The sequence below is a fragment of the Nipponia nippon genome, unplaced genomic scaffold, assembly GCF_047370975.1.
Source record: "Nipponia nippon isolate SJK-2023a ecotype South Korea unplaced genomic scaffold, ASM4737097v1 scaffold_9, whole genome shotgun sequence".
Lineage (NCBI taxonomy): Eukaryota > Metazoa > Chordata > Aves > Pelecaniformes > Threskiornithidae > Nipponia > Nipponia nippon.
This window is the reverse complement of record NW_028262413.1, coordinates 24,678,448-24,700,253: the sequence shown is the minus strand read 5'-3', so window position 1 is coordinate 24,700,253 and position 21,806 is coordinate 24,678,448. Positions and strand designations below refer to the sequence as shown.

The 21,806-nt window shown below is 41.6% G+C and overlaps 1 protein-coding gene across 9 annotated transcripts in view; it reads left to right on the top strand.

The window, feature by feature from the left end:
- Positions 1-21,806, top strand: part of WNK2 (WNK lysine deficient protein kinase 2) — a 116,768-nt gene that overhangs the window by 65,174 nt on the left and 29,788 nt on the right. For 5 of the 9 annotated variants that reach the window (XM_087743513.1, XM_087743512.1, XM_087743511.1 and 2 more), the window contains 13 exons: positions 3,366-3,554; positions 4,595-5,134; positions 7,685-7,999; positions 10,777-10,826; positions 14,017-14,182; positions 14,263-14,379; positions 14,543-14,710; positions 14,944-14,989; positions 15,777-15,893; positions 16,369-17,456; positions 18,865-18,937; positions 20,519-20,574; positions 20,652-21,337. In XM_087743513.1, coding sequence (XP_087599639.1) covers positions 3,366-3,554; positions 4,595-5,134; positions 7,685-7,999; positions 10,777-10,826; positions 14,017-14,182; positions 14,263-14,379; positions 14,543-14,710; positions 14,944-14,989; positions 15,777-15,893; positions 16,369-17,456; positions 18,865-18,937; positions 20,519-20,574; positions 20,652-21,337 — 3,611 coding nt within the window. The remainder of the gene's footprint in view (positions 1-3,365; positions 3,555-4,594; positions 5,135-7,684; positions 8,000-10,776; positions 10,827-14,016; positions 14,183-14,262; positions 14,380-14,542; positions 14,711-14,943; positions 14,990-15,776; positions 15,894-16,368; positions 17,457-18,864; positions 18,938-20,518; positions 20,575-20,651; positions 21,338-21,806) is intronic. The other 4 variants (XM_087743516.1, XM_087743509.1, XM_087743508.1 and 1 more) reach the window with 3 other exon arrangements.

Genomic DNA, 21,806 nt, shown 5'->3' with positions numbered 1-21,806 from the left:
TTTAAGGGACGGAAGAGTAACAGGCTTGAGGACAATTGTGTGATACCTTGGATGTAGCTTACGACTTCTCTTCCTTTGTGGCTTAACAGCGTTGTCTTGAAGCCTTGCATTGATTTCAGTGTACTATCTTGGCCCTTAGAAATCAAATAGTTTTTTATTAATTTTGTGTTATTATTTGACACTTCCTTTCTAACCTTTCTAAAAGGTTGGAAAGAGACTCTGTTGCCTGGTGTCAGTTGTCTTTAAATCCTCGGCGATGCTGCTTTTTGACTTGTGCATTCGTCTTAAATATAGTTCAGTGTAGGCATCCAGCCAGTAGCTTTATCTACCAAGAGAAGAATCTGTCTCTCTGAATTGTCTCCAAATAGTAATTCTTTGTGCATTTTGAATTACCAAATTCCCCCCAAAACCTGTGTTCCTTAAAGGTACTTACAAAACACCTCTTTCAAGCAGTGGAGGGGCAGCTGTGAAGGCTGCAGTCACCTCTTTGTGCAGAGGTGGTGTCAGCCTGTAAGGAATGCAGCCATGGACCTGTACGACGTGGTAATCCATGGCTCATTTTTGTGGTTCTACCAAAAGCTTGGCTTCTTTTGGTAGAAACTGTTGATGGGGGTGGGGGAGTATCTGTATACTTTGTGACTGGCATGTATCATACGTCTCCAAACCTTTTTAGTTATCAACATTTATCTCAGGTTGCTTTCTTTCTCTTTTAACATGCCCTATTCTTCTGAAAGCATCAGTATAAGAACAATGTAATTTGGTCTCCTTGAAAAACACATGCTTACATGAAGTTTTCTCATACATCAGGATTTTTTTCTCAAGGGCAGGGTTCTCTCGGCCAAAAATTTTACACTTATGCAAATTTAGGACCTCACAGGTCTCTCGAGTGGCCTCTGGAGCTTTATGCTGACAGTTCAAGATCTGTTGTTTATTTTCCCCCATGAGTAAATGCTGGTTTGGGATAAGACATTTCCCCAACTTGCTCCATTTCTTTGACATGCCCTTTCCTTACAGCGTTTCTGTCTCTTGAAATAATTCTATTCCTGATAGTAACTTTATCATCTTACCTATTTCTGTAATAATAATACTGTAAAAAGTCAGTCTTTTATTGGGCTTCCTGGCAAGATTAGAAAACAGAGACAGTATTATTATTACAGAAATAGGTAAAATGATAAAGTTTCTGTGCAGAGCTTCCCAGAGCACCTGTGTGCCTCAGAGACAGAAGCAGGTCTGGTGTTCCCAGAGTCTCCACGCATGATGCTCTGAGCAGTGGAGATCTGCAGTCTTTTGTAAATGAACGGTCAGGCAGGTCAACAAAAGAATGGGAAATCAGGGTGAGAAAATTCATTTGTCTAACAGAATGGAATGTATTGATCTTGTATGAATATTCACTCATGGCTCAGACACATGGATCAATATTGCATCTCCTCATTACTTTTTTTTTCAGACTTGGATATCTGTGCATTTATAATGTTAAGGTTATAATGAGGCAAAGTTACCATAATGCGTTTGGATATTTTCTCCTCCCTATGCCTCATCCAATTCACAAGCATTTTGTAAAACAAGTTGAATTGAAAATGGAGGCTTAAGGAAGCTACTTAGTTTCATGAACACAATTTTTCTGCTTTTATTGCAATGTCCTCTAGAGTCGAGGTGGGTTGAACAGCCTGTGTCAGCGTGCTCAATCCTCAGTTATCTGTGGGCAGCCTGTCTGAGCTGCAGATTAACCCAGCCAGGGGTGCCGAGATACCTGAGCTCGCTCTGTGCGCTGGCAAAGTTTATTAGCTCCAGCCCAGCACAATGTGAGTGTGACTGTTCTGCTCCTGAGGTTGGGTCAGGTCTGGCTGGAGTTGCCCGTGTTGCAGAGATGAGGAGCCTGGTGGAGCAGAGCTTGTGCTGTGGGACAAGTCGGGGCTTCAGTTGGGGCTGCCCCAATGCCTCAAGTGGGGTTCATCTCAGCCCGTTCACTCTGTCTCATCACCAGTGCCAGGCCAGCTCCTGCTGAGCCACTTGTTTACATTGGTGCTGCCATTCCCTTGAGTTTGGGATTTTAATTGGGTAAATGCCCCTGCTTTCCCAAAGCCTGAAATGGCAGAAACTGCAGTATGGAGCCACATCGTTGTTTTTTTTTCTTTACTGTGGCAAGATGAATACTCAGAAAGGACTAAGAAACGCTGCAGGAGCTGAGCTGGTGCTGTGCAGAGTTATTCAATGCCACCTCTAGCATGTCTTGCACTGCTTGTGGCATTCGGTGCGTTCAGCCCTGGACACTCGATACCAGTCGCCAAATACTCTTTTGTTCACTGATCCTTGTATTGGAAACCTACCAGTTGCGGTTGAATTTTAGCTATTTAAGGGTGGATGGCATCTTGCTTCCTTGATACATCTTCTACAGTTTTATTGTATTAATACCTAAAAACACTGGTTGAAGAATCCTGCTACTAAAAAAGTGCAGAGCAAAATATTACAATACTGATTTACAGTGGAAGTGATGAAGATGGAAGATTATAATGCTTGGCTATTCATTTTACAGTTACCTTTTGACCATCAGGCATGATGTTAGGTTGTATGTTCTGCAGAGCCCGGGTGAAGCAATTAATCCTGTGGTCCCAAGTAGGTCAGTCCAGAGCCAACATGGTGCCTTGGTGCCATGCTTCTGGAACAGATGTTTTTTGGAAGTACTTTCAGCATTAATTAGAGGAACTGAAGAAGGAGATACTCGTAGCATGGAAGATGTGAAAGTTTGTTACTGATTATTTTCAGCTTTAATGCAGCTTTTTATTTCTGTTCTACTGTATGAAATCTGGCAGGCCAGTGGAGCACTGTTTTCCCTGGAATGGTAAAACTGCTTTTTTGGCTGCCACATTGTTACTACAGCACCTCAGAAATAACTGGGATCCAGCTTTTACTATAATTATTGTGTTTTAGTCATGTCTCAGGTAATGAGTGTTGTGTATTTCAATGCCTGCTACATTATGTAGTCAGCTTTTGAATGCCAAGATTAGCTGGGTATAATCTGCATAGTAGGAATCTTTAAAGTTAGTAGGTGGGGATTTTACAGGGCCAAGTAGAACAACTTCTGGGATTTAAAGTCTGAGTCATTACAAATAACCTTTCCAAGACAGTTAGAACTTGTCTTTTCAGGTAACGTATCTTGCATTTAAATGTGTTTTAAACATAGGCTCTTGTACAGTGTTTAAATTAGGAGTGCCCTTCTCTTCTATAGACCATCCCTGCTCCAAGCAACAGTTCTGTTCTGACTGTGCAGCTTGAACTAGAGAGAGAAATGGGTGGCTGTGTCCGGTGAACGGGTTCTTTCATAATATACAGGCTATAACCTTTTTTATTCTTTTCTTTCCTACCAGCAACCCATATCACAGCAAGCTTCTCTGCAGCAGGTGCTTGCCAGCCAGCCAGTTTGCCCAATCCAGCCTGCAACCCATCTGTTGCCCCAGTATCAACCCCAGACCTCTCAGGTGGCAGCTAGCAGTACACCACTAAAACCCCTTCAGATTTCAACTGTGCCACAGCTTCCACCGGTGGCCTCTTCCCAGGTAATATCTTTGAAAACTGTGCATGAATATATCCATTTGAGTAAAGCTTTCCAGCTAATAATTAACATGATTTGCAGTTTTTGTGTGGCTATTTTGAATGCATGCCAATTTAGTTAGTCCATAAGAATATAGCTTTTTCCTAATTCCTGTATTTTTCTTTACTATTTGTTTTTGTTTGGTGAAGCAAAAATCTCCTTTGTGAGTAATCCTGTGTCATGTCTAGAAAATCCAGTTAATGGCAGTTACAAAATTGCAATAACTGCTTTTTTTTTTTTTTTTTTCCACCTTCCCCTATGGCATACTCTCTTCCCCATCCCAGGCTTAAGAGCATGAAAAGTTGCCTATTTTTTTCTGTTTCTGAGCTCCTGACTTCACCACTTTTCCCCATCACCCACCTCCCCTCCTCCCTAGTTCTCAGCCCTGTTTCTGTTTTCAGTAGCAGGGACGGACCCTTTCCTTGGCCTGGAAGGGTTTGTTGGTGCTATTAATGTGTTTGCTAGTGAGAGACACCATGATGTGAAGCAGCTTGCGCCAAGCTGTTTCGGTGATGACAGGGTAGTTACGGTCTGCTACGTCACTGGGAGGCTGTGATTGTAAAAACCCTTTTATGGCATCTTCCATGCTGCCTGGGTTGCAGCCAGCCTGTTTAAATACAAGGGTTTTAAATTTTCTTACTGAATTTTGCATGGAAGAGTTTGCATTTTGTCTGGCCCGATTCCTTTTCATTTCTGTTAAAATGAAAGCAGCTTTTAATTAGTATTTGCTTGAAGGCTTCAAGCTAGCGTTAAAAATAGTTTTAAGCTTCTGAGGTATAAAAGCATCCTCCTGAAATGAAATTCTTTTTCTTTTACTAATGATTTAAGCATAAATCAGTTTTTATTACTGTTTATAAACCTCAGGAAATGAATGGAAGTGATTAACAAACAGACATAATTATCATCATGGCACAGGAGATTTTTACGTACTTGTATGGCAAATGAAACTACTTTGTTCCATCAATGAAAGCACTTGCAATTTATGTGATATTATATTTTTTTCAGATTCCTCAGTTTCCTGTCATTCCTGCAATTACTCCTCTGGCAGGACTTGACAGCCTTCCTCCAAACCTCTCTGATATACCTGCTGCAAACGTGCCCCCCATACCTGCTCCTTCTCAGTATTTTGCTCCAGCCGTGATCTTACCCAGCCTCCCCATGAACCCCACTCTGCCTATGGCACCAAACTCCCCTGCCCTCCCCATGCAGGCAGTCAATCTTCCTCATACAACCGTGGCTTCTTTGGTCTTGCCCTGCCAAACAATAGTGCCAAATATGTCGGCTGCTACGATACCATTGCTTGCTGTGGCTCCGCCGGGAGTGCCAGCATTGCCACCGCATCACGGGGTGCCCCAGCTCCCCCAGCAGCAGATGTACCAGACCACCTTCCAGCAGATCATTCAGAGCGAAGCGCCCTCTCCCCATCACACGCAGAGCACGCAAGCAGTGTCCCAGCCGCAGCAACCTCCACCTCCTCAGTCACTTCAGCCAAGCATAATTCATCCTTCAGAACAGACTCTGTCTGCGCCTGGGGCTGGTCACCAGGTAATCCACTGGGCGTGGGGCTGTGGCGATACTGGACCATAGGGTGGCTACTGAATGCAGGCATTCCCGGGGCTCACTCTGTTGCAAACACGCAACGGGGAGGTTTTTTTCCTTTCTCTGAAGATGTTTTGTTAACTTCTCAACCTTGGTCCCGGAGGTGGTTGCTAGAGCTGTGAAGTCAGGTGGAGCAGGTGAGGTCTTAATCCAGGGACAGGCGAATATCGAGGGGATACAGGGACTAACCTAACGGGCTTTGGAAAGTGAGCAGACAAGCACTTTTTGAATTCCCTCTTCCTTCTCCCATCTCAAATATGAAAGAAGTACGAGCTGTCCTTCTCCTGTGACAGGAGAAGAGGCTGAGCTGCTGCACAGCCTTGCTGATGCCTTTACTCCAGTCTGCCCATGATGCATACATAGGCTGTTGTATGCTCATGGCAAAATATGGGCAAGCTGGCAGGAGTGAGTGAACTGATAGAGTTGTTTTGATGTAGAACTGCTTTAAAACAGTAAAGGGAAATGGCCATTCGATAACAACTCCAGAAAACTGCATGGAAGAGGTCTATCAGACAAGAATGAATTCTAGCTGCGGACCCCTTCCACCTTAAAAGAAATGAAGCATAAAATGGAGCTTCTAATATTAGCACTATTTACAAGAGAACTGGTTCAGGACTTGTTGACAGAGCCTGTAAATACTTCTCTTGCCACATCTGTGATATGACAACATGAAATGCAGTCTGATCCAAGCAGGAAGAGAGCACTAAATCTGCTAATAATAGCATTCTTGAAAATCTGTGTTCTACTACATCACTTTGCCATAACATATTGATTAAAATTCATCATGACATCCCATTTCAACCTGCTATATCATGGCACCTTCAAAGTAGTACATCATTTTTAAATTTCCCTCTTCAGCCGTATATTTGGTACAGAAATATTGTTTGTGAAAACGTAGGCAACACGGAGCCCGAGACAGTTACTGCTGAGCTCATTAGCCATAGTGTTTCCAGTGGCTTTAGAGGGAATTGAATCAGGCCTGTTACACACAGCAAGCATGGCAAACACTAGAATGGGAGAACTGATGTGACCAAACAGTCCTGACATGGTCATTATATATCAAATATGTATTGAAAAATTGCATAGTAATTTTTTTAGGATAAAAAGTAGCTATTACAAACAAAATGAACAAGTGCAGAGGAATATTCAAAAATACGTTGTTCCATGCTTTAAAGTACTTTTAACGGACAGGTATTTCTGTAAATAAAGGCTTTTCAATGCACTGCTGTTTTGGCAGTTGATGTTTAGCACCTCTGAGTTTAGTTTTGTGCAGGTAAATTATACATTGAAACATTTTGTGAATTATTCTATATAAGTTATATAAGATTTAAAAAAAAAAAACCATTCACTGTTCTTCTGCAATGTGCATCACAGTTGCTATTCTAACAACCTCCACTTAGGCAGTCGCGTAACTGTTATGTGTTGCAAAGCACACCGTGTCTTTATTTTTATCCACATTCAAACCTGGAATAATAATTTCGGCTCATATCCAGAATCTGCAGAGAGCATGCAGTGGTGAAATTGTGTGGCCTAGTTCTCATCTGAGTCTTGATTTTTTTTTTTAATATATTCTCCAAATAGTCTAAATCTCTAGGTGATGATACTTTAAAAAAAGGTAAAAATTAGGCAGAGTTTTACCTAGTACTAAAAAGCCTTTTTTCTTCCATGTTTTCCTTTCTTTCCTTTTTCCTCTTCCCACAAGCTCAGTCCCCTTGGAAAAATACATGATGTACCTAGGAGAATGTTCTGTTCTTAAATGTACAACTCAACAGAACTGTTATGCAGAATAACAACATAGTCTCTAAGGTAGTTGGCATCTAATCGCATTAGTCCAGTTCCCACAAAGCACTAACGCACACGAGTTATTTTAATGCACTGAAGAAATCCAGTGAGATAAATGAAACTTCCTCTGTGCGCATAACACAAGGAAGTGTTTGCAGGATTGGGGCCTTGGTGCTTAGCATGTCAGGAGTTAAGTTGTGTCTTAAATGTTTAAACTAAATGGAAAACAATGTCTTCTGTAAGACACTGGTGTATATTCAATTAAAAAAGAGTTAATTTTGTGGTCTATACCAACTATGGTTCTACACATAAAACATTTTTTAAAAATTCTAATTTAGATTATGGGTAGAGTATATTTTTCCATTTGCATGGACATTGTGGTATGCTCGTTGAAAGCAGAGCAAAATATTCAGGACAATGAATTCATAATAATTTTAATTTCTTAGCAAAATATGGCTTTGTCTCTATGAATTAAATAGCGCCTAAGCAATGCACGCTTAGGAAGAACCCTTAGATTTTTTTTTTTGGTCATTTCAAGGCAAGTTTAAGCTCTTAAGTAGTTACCTTTTCCAAGCAGAGACCACATGAATACAGTCTCACTGTAGAATTATAATCCTTTTTCCGTGAACTCCAGTGACTTTATAGTACGTTGTCATGTAAGTCGCAAGCACTCTAAGTAAAGATTTATTTTAATAGCTGTCTGTTGTGTTACAGCAGATTACTGGACACACTCAGTATGCTTTGGAAGCTGGAGCCCAGGTGCCCGTGCTGCCTGTGCAACCTTCGATAGTCATGTCACCGCCTTTGCAGTTGCAGCCTGAACTGTTGCCTCCCCACGTCGCTCCAGAAGGCATTTCACAGATTCATGGCAGCATTGCCACAGCTAGTCCGCCTGTTCCCATAGATCACTGTCTGCCTCTTCAGCCTTCTGGTTTGCTGCAGCTTCAGCCTGATCTTTCCCAGCCACTGGGTCAGCAGCTCCCAGCTCCCTGCTCAGCTGTCCAGGCAGTTGCAGAGACATCTCAAGAGGTAGAGCCGTTTCCTCTGAAGTAACTTAACAGCTTCACCCTTAACTTTCTTACTTCTTTGTGAAATAATGGGCTTATTTCACAAGGGAGATTATCCCCACTCACCATATAGAGCCACTTGTCCTAGATGCTAGCAACTCTGGGTCAGCAAAAAATTGACTACTTCAAATGAAGCTGGAAACCGCATATTGTACCTTGTGAAATGTCTCCTTGAAGTCATGAGGCAGCAGGACTATGTACCTCTTTGTCCATAGCTGAGCACAAACACAGCTAGAAATTACTTTAAGTGCTGTGGGTCAGTAAGAAGCTGTTCTGTAGAGTTTCATCCATGTTTTGTCCAGTCTTGTTTTAAATGTCTCAAGCACTTGTGCAACCAACCATCATTTGCCTTAAGAAACTATTTCATAATCTGATTCTTCACTATGTAAAAGCTCTTCATGCTTCTCAACCTGAGCCTTATTCCCATTTCATTTAGTGTTGTATCCTCCTGTATTGCCTGAATTCTAGTCTAGCCCTGGGATTTTTGTTACTTCAGATATTTGTAGGCATTCCCAATTCTTAGTGGTCCTATAAGCAAGATACATTTTATTGTTTTCCTTATAAAACTGTCAGCTCCTCCTGTCTGCTATTTTGACTTTTCTTTCCACTCCCATAATGGTTTAACCTTCAGTCTTAACAGAATGTCACAGAACGTTTCCTTCTCTTCAACTCTCTAAGAGATATCCATAAGCAAAGCAAAGCAAAGGTTTTGGCATTTGTACCAGATTTCAGTAAATAAGTCTAATTTGTTCACTTCTGAATGGAAATGTTCCTCAGCAATTCTGCTGTCAGAATTGTTCCTCTTGAGGCTCTCTGTTCTGAGCTACCTTTCCTCCCAAAGTAACAGTTTCCATCTTTTCAAACTAAATCTCCTTTTATTTTACCCATGCTTCCATGCACTTGCCACGTGCCTTGACTACACAGTACAGCCTATGAATTTCATTAGAACTACAGCTTAACTCCTCTTCCAGAAGATGTTTAGTAAGGATGCTGCTAACACTAAAATTAGATTCTAATTCCCCATTTACCCTGTCCTTCTAGTGACAGTCTAATTCTTGTCAAATAAATATTCATGCTGGGATGCAGGACGTTTCCTGGTTAATTTCTGTATCCTCTAGGTTAGATACAGCAGAAATGGTAGAACCTCCTCCAACTGCCTTTTTTCTATATGCACAGCTCATGTCAGGTTCCATGCTGATGCCAAAGCTACAGCCTTTGATGCAGGGTCGATCCCATTAGAGAATCTGAAAATATGAATAACCTTCATTGTTATTGTGAAGTGCGATACAGGGGATACAGGTTGTCCTATATTACCTGAGAAATCCATGCCCACTGAGACACGTGTCTATCCTGTCACTTTATCATATTCCTAGGAACATTTAACCACTGTTTTGCTAACTTCATTCTCATATTTCCTCTGTAAGTTAACTTCCTTCTCTCATTCAATTTAAGAAATTAAGCTAATATGATAGGATGGTCACATTGATCAACATGCTCCCCATGCTGATTTTATGACATATATTGCTAAGGTTTTCTTGGGTGTAAGAGGAGTTTCATATCTGTTTATATTCAAAACACTGCATTTTGTTGCTACTCTGCCATAATGCTTTTATTTCTTGTATTTTGTTTAAATGTGTGGCAGTACTCACATCCAAACCAATCTGATCAGGCAAATGAGATTTTGTAAGGCATTTGATTAAGTGCATTACTAAAATTTAGATACATTATGTCTGTGTTCTCACTGTTCATTAATTTTGCAGTTTTATTGAAACTGCAGTCAAGCTTGGCATGGCATATGAGTGGCATTATAAGCAATGAGTGGGGATGACTAGGTAACCGCTAAGCTTTTAACTCCAGTCTACCAACTGCTTTGGTATTAAGATGTAGTGATGACAGTCAAGGGGCTTGTTTCTAGCTGTGTGTCTGTAGAAGGATTTTATAGATGTATGTTTGTCAATATATTTAAAAATATATATAAAATATATATATTTATGAATATATTTGGGGTGTGTGTATATACATACAGTTATATACATGCACAGGTATGTGTGTGTCTGTGTCCATATATGGTAAGTTTTTTGTGGTAGGGCCAGTAGCATCAGCATCACAAATTCTGTGAAAACAGGTCTACCCAATGCAAAAGTCACACTATCAATGTCCATCCTAACGTTGCAACCAGTGAAGAGGGAAGCTTTTAGGGAAAATTTCTATTGTGTAGAGAGCAAGAGGACGTGATATGAGAGCAGTGTTTTTAAATGATGAATTTTCATCTTTTATTTGTAAGCTCCTCAGAAATTTTCACAGTAAGCCAAATACAATGAAAGTGCTTAATATATTTCAGGAAACTACACAAAGTAATGAAGCAAATTAGCTTATACTTTATATCCATTAAAAAAAATCAGGTAGGTGCTGATGTGGATTTGTCCTCCAATCACGTTTTTCCATTGTGGTGAGAACTGTTTTCTTTCTTTCACCACCTCTTCTGCTTTAGAGACAGCAGAAGAGGACTAGCAGATCAGTGGCTCTGTCTTAAAAAGTGGTTGTGCACAGATATTGATGCTTTGGACAAAAGTAATGTTGGGAGGGTACAAGGGGACATTTTTTTTTTTCTGAGTTCCAAGAATTGGCTAAACAGAATGGTTTAGGATTACTCATTTCTCAACAGCAAAGCTTTCTTAAAGGTGTTTTTCATCTGCCAATATCATGCATTTACTTAAATGACTTTTTCTTACATTTTAGGAGCAGGCAATACAGGACAAACTTCAAACTCTGTCACAGAGCTGTGAAAGGTATCATTATAATCTCTTTGGCATAAGAAATGTTTTCTTTCTGGAGGCTGTTTTTCCTCTCTCTCTTGACAAAGCTAAGCCAAATGCCTGGCTTTTGCCTTGGCTGAGAGAAGAGTAGCAGCAGCTGACCAGAAGATGGAAGGGTGCAAGTCTAAGGAGAAGGCTGCAGATATTCCGTGTGCAGTATGCCTATTTTGCTCCTTCAGCTCTTTTAATTCTTTAGTTTGGGTGCTGCATTCTAGCCTTGATGTGTGTACAACAGCTTTCATTTCAGCATGTAACCTCTTTTTGTTAAGATAACTGAAGTGGTACAGTCCCTGGTTTGGATGCTGTTGAATCTGTATAAAGACATGCCACGCTAGTATAATGGGGTATATAGTTTATTCCCTCTTCGGACTGGGTATGCCTGTGTCACCTTCTGTAATGATCTTTCCCCAGGTATGTTACGGGTAGTGGTGTATTGGTGAGAGTTGTGTGTTGAGCCACTCAAAGGTATCGTTACAACAAGTGTTAGAACACGCAGCCAAAGCCCGTTCTGTGGTTTTGCAGTGCGCAAGGTCACACTCAAGCCTAGTAATGCTAATTACAGAACTAATGATAAATAACCCCCAGAGCCAGCTCAGCACTCCTCAGAAATGAAAGCAAATTTCAATTTTTGCCAGCCCTTACCTGCCTGTTTCTGCACTCAGAAGGGGAAGCAGCAAGGTTTGGAGGAAGCAGTGAGGAAGAGCCCTGGAGAGGAAGGCTTACTGCTGGCCTGGAGAGGGGCTGACTGGGGGCAGTGGCTGCTGCTTCAGGGGCAGGACTCCCCTCCCCAGGCGTCTGCTGCTCCTGTGCTACAGCTTCTGCTTTGGCACCAGCAGTAAGCCAGGTTTTTCAGTGTTTGGATATGGATAAGGTAGATAATGAACAGTGGGTGTTCATAAGCAGCTGAATGCCTTGCCTATTGCTGGCATCATCTTCATCCTTAATGATCATAAAGCTTTGGGGTTAGGATTTTAGTGACCCTTTTCTCTTTTCCTGAATAGACAAAATGTGTTAAGTTTATGAACTTTGGAGATACCTCTCTCTTACTGTTTTCATTCTACCCCACCAAAAAAGATAGCCTGACACAAGTCAGTGCAACCCCATGACCTTAAAATGGAACCTTTTTTCCCAAGAAATTGCTGCTTTTAAATACTGCGTGGAAAGTGAAATCTGATTTTTCATGACTATAGGTTAGTTCTGGCTATAAGTTACACAAAATGAGTTCATTTTGTCTATCTAATCTGTTGTAGAAAGGCACATCAAATTTTCAGTCATCTATTGAATTCTAATTTGCCTGTCCCAGAATTGTGTTTGAGAAGCTGACTGTCGTGACTGCAGCAGCACGGAGAGTCTGTGTCGGCACACGTCTCGTAGTTGCAGAGGGGGAGTAGGGGGAAGTCATAGTCTCTCTTTTCCAGGTGCATAGGTAACTCAGTGCTGGAGTTGGGTTGTGCTTTTGTAGAGTGGAGGGTAATGGCACATGAATCAAATAGCTGGCAATTGCAGCAAAGATGTTTAGGGCATATCCTATGCACAAAATGTGTCTTTGCTTTCCTAACGTACGAGTTACACATACAAGGTAGCTGCAAAGAGAATAGAAATAAGCTGTTCTGGGCAACTAGTGCAGAACAAGAAGTAAAAGCCTTAAATTTAAGCAAGGGATTCATGGGTTAAACTTAAATTCTTTTATGCTTGTATGGCTAAATGAAGACAGGAATAAATTGGCCAGGATGGTTACGAAATCTCATGGGAGCTTTGTAAGACCAGTTTACCCAAACCTCTGTAAGGACTGGTTTAGACAGAGCCGATAATACCTTGGGGTAATAAATAGGCCAGATGGCTGTACAAGGTTCCTTCCTGACATGGTTTTTATGAACCTCTGAAAATTTCCTGCAAATTACTTGCATGTTGATGTTTTCTGTACATGTCATATTACAACAAGGTTGTTAGCAGATCCTGTTTTGGCTGCTAAAAATAATATACTGTTGCTAGCTGGTCATCTGGGATATTGTGGCATAAAACCTTTCTGGTTCTTGAGAACTGCAGAGAGATGAGAGGCAGTCTGTTATGGGATGCTGTACTGACTTATTACTCTTTTCCTTCATCTCCGACAAACATAAACTGGTCCTGTTTAGAGCTTCTGCTGTGAGTGTGGACAGCCAGGAGTTGAGAAAACTGGACCTTAGAAAAACAGGAACTTGTGCAGTTGTCGTGGTTTAACCCCAGCTAGCAGCTAAGCATCACGCAGCCGCTCGCTCACTCCCCCCTTGGTGGGATGGGGGAGAGAATCAGAAGGGTAAAAGGGAGAAAACTCATGGGTTGAGATAAGAACAGTTTAATAATTGAAGTAAAATAAAATAGAGCAGTTAAATAGGTAAAGCAAAAGCTGCACTTGCAAACAAAGCAAAACAAGGAATTAATTCACTACTTCCCATGGGTAAGCAGGTGTTCAGCCATCCCCAGGAAAGCAGGGCTCCATCACGCATAACGGTTACTTGGGAAGACAAACGCCATCACGCCGAACGTCCCCCCCCTTCTTCTTTCCCCAGCTTATATACTGAGCATGACATCATATGGTACGGAATAGCCCTGTGGCCAGTCTGGGTCAGCTGTCCTGGCTGTGCTCCCTCCCAGCTTCTGGTGCACCTGGCAGAGCATGGGAAGCTGAAAAGTCTTTGACCAGTGTAAGCCCTACTTAGCGACTATTTAGCAACAGCTTAGCTCTACTTAGCAAGAACCAAAACATCAGTGTATCAACATTATTCTCATCCTAAACCCAAAACACAGCACTATACCAGCTACTATACCAGAAAATTATCTCTGTCCCAGCTGAAACCAGGACAGCAGTTCAGAGAGGGGCTGTAAGGATCCCTGAAGTGAAGGGATTAGGGGGATGTAGTGATGTATTAAGAGTGATGGGACTTTCTCCACGGTATTGGCAGAAATACGTCATTTCTTATTAGATGTGATAGACAGAGAACATGCCTGATTTGGTGTAGTCCCTTCGAGTACTGAGCATCTGAAGTAGAGGGCTCAGCTTGGGCCAAAAGAGTGCAGATGTGCACTTCTTCTGCAGTCTCCGTTGTGTATCTTACTTATGCATAACTCCCTCGTGTGTGACAGTCGTTTTATTTTGGGGTTTTCCTTCCTTTCTCTTACAAAGCTACATGAGTCCAGATGTTGCTTCGGGTAAAGAGATGAGTGACAGCTTTGAAGGAGCAATAGGAAGTGGAAAACAAGAAGGAAAATCTTCAAAGAAACATAAGAAATCTACACGCGCTCGTTCACGCCAGGAGAAGTCCAGCAGACCAAAACTGACCATATTAAATGCAAGTACAATCTCTTTGAGGGTAACTTTAGGATTCCTTTGGCTGTGCCAGAAATAACTGTTGTGAATCTTTGCCTGCAGGTTTGTAACACGGGAGATAAGATGGTGGAGTGCCAGCTTGAAACACACAATCACAAAATGGTGACTTTTAAGTTTGATTTGGATGGTGATGCGCCAGAGGAAATTGCTACTTACATGGTAAGACTTGGTGATGCGGCTGCCTGCAGTCTTTCAATGCATCAAGTTGCTTCAGCCAGCTTATTCTCATGTGTGCTTGTTGACTAAGCTTTCTGTTAGCTGTGGAACAGGGCATTAATCGAAACGTGACTGTTTTCCTCTTTATTTTAATGTGGTCTTGTAGGTAGAGAATGAATTCATATTGCAGAGTGAAAAAGAGACATTTATTGAACAAATGAAAGATATTATTGATAAAGCAGAAGATATGCTGAGTGAAGATACAGAAGGAGAACGAAGTTCTGATCAGGGAACGAGTCCCCAACAAGATACCGATAGACTGGAAATGAATGAGGTAAGAAATGTTAAATAAAGATTTCTAGTTTGATTCCTTTTTCTTAACAGCCAGTTACTGTAAATTAGTTTTACATCCTGTGTTTAAAAAAAAAAAAAAATGTTTCTTAGCTAGAAGAATAATACTTTTACTCCATTAAGGCCTACAATGAGTGCTCCTTAGAATGATGCTCCTCTTTCATTGATATGAGACAGCTAGTTCTTCTATTGTTTTGGTTTTGTTTTTTTTAACAGGAGAAGCGGCAGTCTCAAATGAAGACACCCGTTTATCAACAAAATGGTAAATGTGCCTTTGAATACAAACTTAATCTCAAGCTCTAGGGCAGTGATGAGCTTATGCAGAAGTTTGCTAGATTCATAAAGACATCCGCCAGTTACTGGTGGTTGGAAATATATCTAGAAATATGGTATAACAGTTGTGCCTGCTGTTAGCAACCTGGAAGATTGCAGGGCTAACCTGGATGAATCTAACATTGGGATTTTTAGGGAAGCCCTGAATTACACAAGCTGATAATCAGTGGTGGAACAGTCAAGAAGGTATGGGCAAGCATACTCTTTCCACAACAATAACTACATTTGCAAGAGAAAGCTAAAAGATTATGTTTGCGTTGGTAATTTAATTGAAATTTCTAACCTGTAAGTTTTCAGCTACTTTGGTATTACGGGAGGGCATCTTGGCCTTCTGAACACAATTGTATCTTATGGGTTTTACAGACAAATGGAACAGGAAGGGAACTGGCCCTTGATTCTGTCTGTAAGTGTATGCTGGTGGGAAAAATGAAACCTCTGCTGAAGGAAGCATTGTTTCCAATCAACATTTGAACAAGTATGAACATTTGAAAATAAATTTTAAAATAACTTAAAATACATGGCAGAATCAGGAGGCATCACTGTCTCCCCTCCAGAAGGGATGAGAATCAAATTAGGAGCCATTGATTTAATCTTGGCTAATACTACAGAAGTTCTCATTTTCTTTCCAAACATGGAAATTAGGACTAGGTTGTTACAGATGATCTGGAATAAATGGAAATTACTGTGTTTACTCTTTATTTTCTTTTCATCTTTAGTTTTGCATACTGGAAAAAGGTGGTTTATTATATGCCCTGTTGTGGAAAACCCTGCTACTGATGCACCAGAATTTTCTCCACCGGTACCTCAGAGTACACAGCTGTCTGAAGGCCCAGGTATTTACAAACTTTATAGAAAATGTTTTCTTCTCTGAAGTTGCTGTGTCATCTCTCTTCTGTTCTCACCTGACTTAGCTGTGCTTGGTTCATTTAATTTGGTCGGAGGAAGAAAATGATGAATTTTTGGAAGTCACACATTTTAAGTGTGTTTCTGGTATTGAACCAAATTAGGAATGTTTATTTGACTTTCAGGTCAGTCTCAGTATTCTAACTCTGCCTTATGCTATAAGGTAGCTGAAGTTCTAGTCACTGCTGTTTTAATAACCAGTGTCTTTTCAGTGAAATATTTTTGCATAATGTGTGATTTTAGGTTCTAATTTGATTTGTGTAACAATTATTTTCTGATGGGAAGCACTAATGGGTTACAGCTAGATGTGGTTATCATTGCAGCTAACCAGGAAGTTTTGCAGTGACTTTCTTTCATTCTATGCGGCTCATAAAAAAGTTAACCTGATGTTTGTATGCTTTCTAGACCTGGAGCAGGCAGAGGATCAGCAAGCGAGCTCTACGGCAATGGATCTGCCTGGTGTTTTAGCTGGTCAGCAGCTTCCCTTACAAGCAGGTGTATGCGACAGCCCCATCGGAGCCTCTCCATCTTTGGCACAAGTTCCTGCCGCAGCATCTTCTGCTGGCTTACCGAGCCAGGCAGAGTTTTCAGCTCTGCCACTACTGGGATCTGCTCCAAATGTCCTAGAGCAGGTGGCTGCTAATGGAGGTCAACTAGAGTATTCTCCACTGAAGGCAGCGATGCCGGCTCAGCCGGGCACTCCTGCCCCCCGTGCCGCCTTGCTGGAGGAGCCTTCCGACGCTCTCCTCGCTCCTCAGCAGCTGCAGCCACAGGCTGACGAGGGCACATGTGTCCCTGACGTGGAGATAGCATGTTGCAGCGTCGGGCCGCACAAGTCAGTCTCAGCAGCTCCTGCGAAGGCGGCAGAGCTCTGCCCGCTCCCCGTGCTCCCGGACACCATCGTTTTGGAGCGGCAGCCTGTGGCGCAGGTCCCTCATCTGCCAGAGGCCAGCCAGACTGGCATGGTGCAGCACCCCTTCGTGAACCAAGTGTTCCCTGCAGCCGCTGCATCTGATCCTCTTGGTCTGGCAGGATCTCAACTCCAGAGCCCTACTCAGGTGCCGGTGGCCTCATCTCAGCAGCACGCGATGCTGTCCCAGGCGCAGCCTGTAGCCTGCACCGGCGTGGGAGTCAGCCTGCTGCAACAGCAGCAGCCCAGCACCGCTGAGTCCGATGGAGAGGGACCACCCAGGGTGGACTTTGTTGACAACACAATAAAAAGCCTTGATGAGAAATTGCGCAATTTACTTTACCAGGAGTATGTTCCTACTTCTTCTGCATCAGCAGGGACTCCAGACACCTCTGTTCCATTAGAACAGGGCGACAGTGAATTTAACTTGCCACCTTTTCCCGAAGATCAAGTTCCCACGTTGGCATTGGATTTGAGAGAACCAAGCCATAATATTGCAGATACCGGGCAGGAGGTGAAAGCTGCTGCTGAAGCCCAGTCGGTGCCACTCATACCATCTGAGACCTCACCCTACCCAATACAGGTTAGTCCAGCAATGACTCTGCCCTTTATACCCCCGAATGCAGCTGTTAGGGACAGCACCAGAGCAGAGCTCAGAACCAATGAGCCTGTGGTAGGACATGTATAGATTTCTTGCTTCTCTAAACATTTTACGTCTCTGCTCCTGGGCATATTACCTTTTGTCTGTTGATTGATTTCCACTGTGAAAGTTCTCTTAAATTTTTACTGTCAGATGCATTCGGACTCATTTTACATAAATGCTTGTTAGTGAAAGCCAAACTTTTCCTTTGGGTTTAAAAGTGATATGATGTCTTAATTCATTCTCCTCCTCTTGTGTCCTGTTTCTAAAGCAGGCAGAAATGTGATAATTTTTTTTGTAGTTTAAGAATGGAAAACACATGAGGGGTATAGTCATTCAAGTTCTGATGAAGACCATCATGCTTCAATAGGAATTTTTTTTATATAAATTAATGGCAGTGATTATAATGCCTGCCTTCCAAGTCAGTCTGAATAAAATAAACACTTCAGGAGCTGTAGCTTTGTTCAAGTGCTGCAGCTAAAGGAAGACACTCCATAGGTAGAAGCTTGCTCTGCTTCCAGTAATGATTTCTTTTGTCCTCGCCTGAACTTGGCAGAACAAGACTTCGCTGGGAAGCATCTAAGGAAAGCTGGAGCGGGTGGTCTGGGTCATTATTTACTCAGTGTCTCGATGGTGCACCTATGTTGTGTTCTTTCAGATAAAATCCTCAGTTTATGAAATTCAACAGATTTGCAGCACGTTCTGCTACAAGATCAGTGTATATCTTACTTGAAAAGTAGCATTTCTGGAGATAATTACATCACCACTAGCAAGGATGACGCTGTTCCGTGTAGTGTCAGCTGGATGAACTGTATCAACTGCTTGAAAGATGCTGTATGTTACAGGAAAGACGGCTGCACTTGAGTAACTCTTTAGAGAATATTGTTCATGATGATAAATGACTTTCTATAGCAGATAAAATTCTGTCTCTATGAAATGTGCTATGTCTCTCCAGTAATTTGAATTTGACCTATTAAAATCTGTGCCAATAAGAAAAGAGAGACAGAATTTCTGAAGACAGACATACAGATGAAGAACATACAGTCTGGCTGGAAAAGCAAACCAGAACAAAACCCCAAACTGATATATATAATTCAGTGCCTGTTTTTTAGTAACTTAGGATGCAGTTCCCTCTGTGACACTGCTGCTGCTTTTTCTTCTTTTAAGAGAGGAAAAAAAACGGAGGAGTTGAAGGAAAAGCTAGAAGGCCACCTCCACAGACACTATAAAATAGTTTAATATTGCACAATAGTGTGAGGGCAGAGAAGGAGAGAGAAGGAAGGAGAATGCATTGCCTTTCTGCTTTGTGCATGAGACTGAAATTCTTTTTCTTTTTTCTCTTTACCCGAAGGTTGAAAAGTTGGAGGTCACCGGCATCAGTGCTCATTCCTCAGAAGCAAGAGGTGGGTCAGCAAGCAGAAAAGGTAATGCTTCTTTCAGTGATGAACGGCAGTGATGCATCTGTACTAGTGCGTGGTCCTCTTCTCCGGTGTCCCCTTGCTGCTCACCCTTCTGATTAACTGCAGAGCACTGCCCAGCACAAGGCATTTCTGATCCTATTTGTAATATAATTAATATTAAACATCTCACTTTGTCAAGATTCCTAGAAAGAAACTGCCTCACAGGCAGATTTATTTTAAACCATAAATATGTAATGCATGCCTGTGGTATAGGTATAGGGTATTCACATGGAAGGCTACGTTCCCAATAATAAATTTCCAGTGCCCTTAAAAAGTCCAAACAGAAAGTCCCTCGTATTTCCTGGGTTTCATAAAAATGTGTTGACAAAAATAACATGATTGAGGGTAGTTCCTCTGGAGAGAACCCTGTAAGATTTACAAGGAAGTCTCACAGATAACTAGTAAAGTGTACTTTTTTGTAGGTACTTGTAGATACCATTGCTCTTCCTATAATAACATAGTAGGAGCCATAGTAAGAAACTGGGTATTTATCATGCTCCATTTACCTGTCTTGCAAGTCATGGGAAGTTTTAAGGGCTGAAGAATCCAAAATTGTTCCTGCTGTCTTGGGTGGGGCTGGGAGGGACTTATATATTTTTTTGAGATTGTCATGGCAAAGCTGGCTATCAGGTTTGTGTGACAACATAGATCATTCTTGTCCTGCTGGATGTAGATCGTCCACTGCTTTTAGGTCAGTGTGAGAGGGAAAAACTTTGGGTAGCCTGCATTCATCTGTCTCGCTACAAAGAAGAGAGTATGCAAGTGGAATGTAGCACTGTGTAGTAAAATTAATGTATCTTAGATACCATCAAGCAGTGATGTATTTCACCATTTCAGAAATACGAAGTGACAGATTTTTGCCTTATGTTCACTATGTGCAATGTGCCATAAGAAAGCAGCTTTCTGAAAAGCTTGCATTTATTGGTTTAACTTCAAAACCAGTGTCTGGGTTGTGAAATAATCGCGTCTTGATTACTGCCACTAATATTTTGCTTCTTGTGTGCTTCTGTGGTCCAAGTGGCCATCTTTTGAGCTTATAATTTCCACTTACAACAATGTGCGTTTAACTTCATTTCAGGCACTTTTAATTGTTGGTGTCAATACCTGTCAACTGAAAGCTGTGAGACACCAGTCCATTTGTGGTCAGCTGCAGCATTTTGTATGCATGAATAGACGAATGCAATTACTTTTTCGAGACATCAAGAATACCTTAGCAATGCAGGCCCAATGTACCATGCAGATTTCATTCTTCTGGTTTTCCCCTTAAAAATTTTCAACTGACTTAATGAAATTCCACACTCCAATTATTAATTGAATTCCCCAAATCAATAGATTGAAGAGAGTGACTACCTGCAGATATTTTATATTGTCATCAATATTGCCTCCTGCATTATAGATCCTGTATTACAAAGATTGGATATTTAAATTATTCTTCAGTGCTACACTTTATTACGCTTCAGTTTATCACAATAAACACATTGGCTTTTATTATACTAAAGCATTCCAGACATGAATATATATTTTTTTTTCCAACTTGTAAAACAGGTTCAGCTGCAAGCATCACTTCAGCTCCTGCTGCTACAACAAAAGGCCTCCTTCAGGTAAGCAGAAACTAGGAGCAGTTTTATGCTTGATTGTGACAATTACTTTCAAAATTAATCTCCATTATTTTCTCCAGGTTGCACCTACGTCATCAAGCATAACTAAACAGATGGAAACTTCTAAAAGAAGCAAGAATGCAAAGACTATGACTTCGTCTGCACACACAGATAATGTAACGCAGATATCTACAGCAGATGGGGTGATAAATAACCTTCAAAGGGATGACTCTCTAGACTCTGGTTCCTATGGAAAACAGGCTGAAACTCATGACAGTGGTACACCAGCCAAAACTATTGGCAGGTTTTCAGTAATCAGCACGAAAGATGAATTAACTTTAACAGCGCCGCACTGCTTAAGGTTCTCGGCACCCCCAGATGTCTATTTGGATGAGCTACCTTCCAGCCCTGATCTGAAGACAGCTGTCCGACGGGTGCAGACAGCCTCTTCTGTCGATGTCCTCTGTGACCAGGGTTCGAGTGATTCTGCTGATGAGCCTTTCCATTGTCCGTCAGCTGCTGCTGCCCAACTGTCCCCCCCGAGTAGTAGTGCAGCCACTGATTTAATTAAAAAAGCAGCTGCTTTTCTGCAAAGATCTGGCAAAGCTAGCTCGCCAGGCCTCGATTCACTTAACGGGCAAGGAACAAAAATTCCTACCATCAACATAACATCTTTCCACTCGCAGTCATCGTACATGAGCAGCGACAATGACTCGGAATTTGAAGACGCAGATATGAAGAAAGAATTGCAGAACCTGAGAGAAAAGTATGTCGGGTTTGCAAACAATACTAGGCAAGCTTGTATTAAGATACCTAGGCAGTATTTCTGCACATGATGAGCAAATACGTGGTTTTCATAGCTTGCAAGGAGTAAACTGGTTCTGGGCAAATTAGGCATCGCTAGGACCTTCCCCCAAATGCCATACTGCATCCTTTTGTGCATCACTTTTATGCATCATTTATTTGTCAATTCCATTTAGAAGAATAATTCAATAATAACTTTTGTAAACCCCAAAATATTTTTGCTGCTATGTCCAGTTTCCTTACTGAAAAGCTATGTTGATATGGTAGCAAACAATAGCCCTCATGATGTATGTGATAGTAGGTTCCCATGTGGAACGCTATTTAAGGCGGCATAAAAATAATCTGGATGCCTGTGTAGACAGCTGCCATAGTGCTCGCTTCATGCCCTTCTCTGCAAGGGTCATTTAGACTATCAGGTCTACAGACCCATC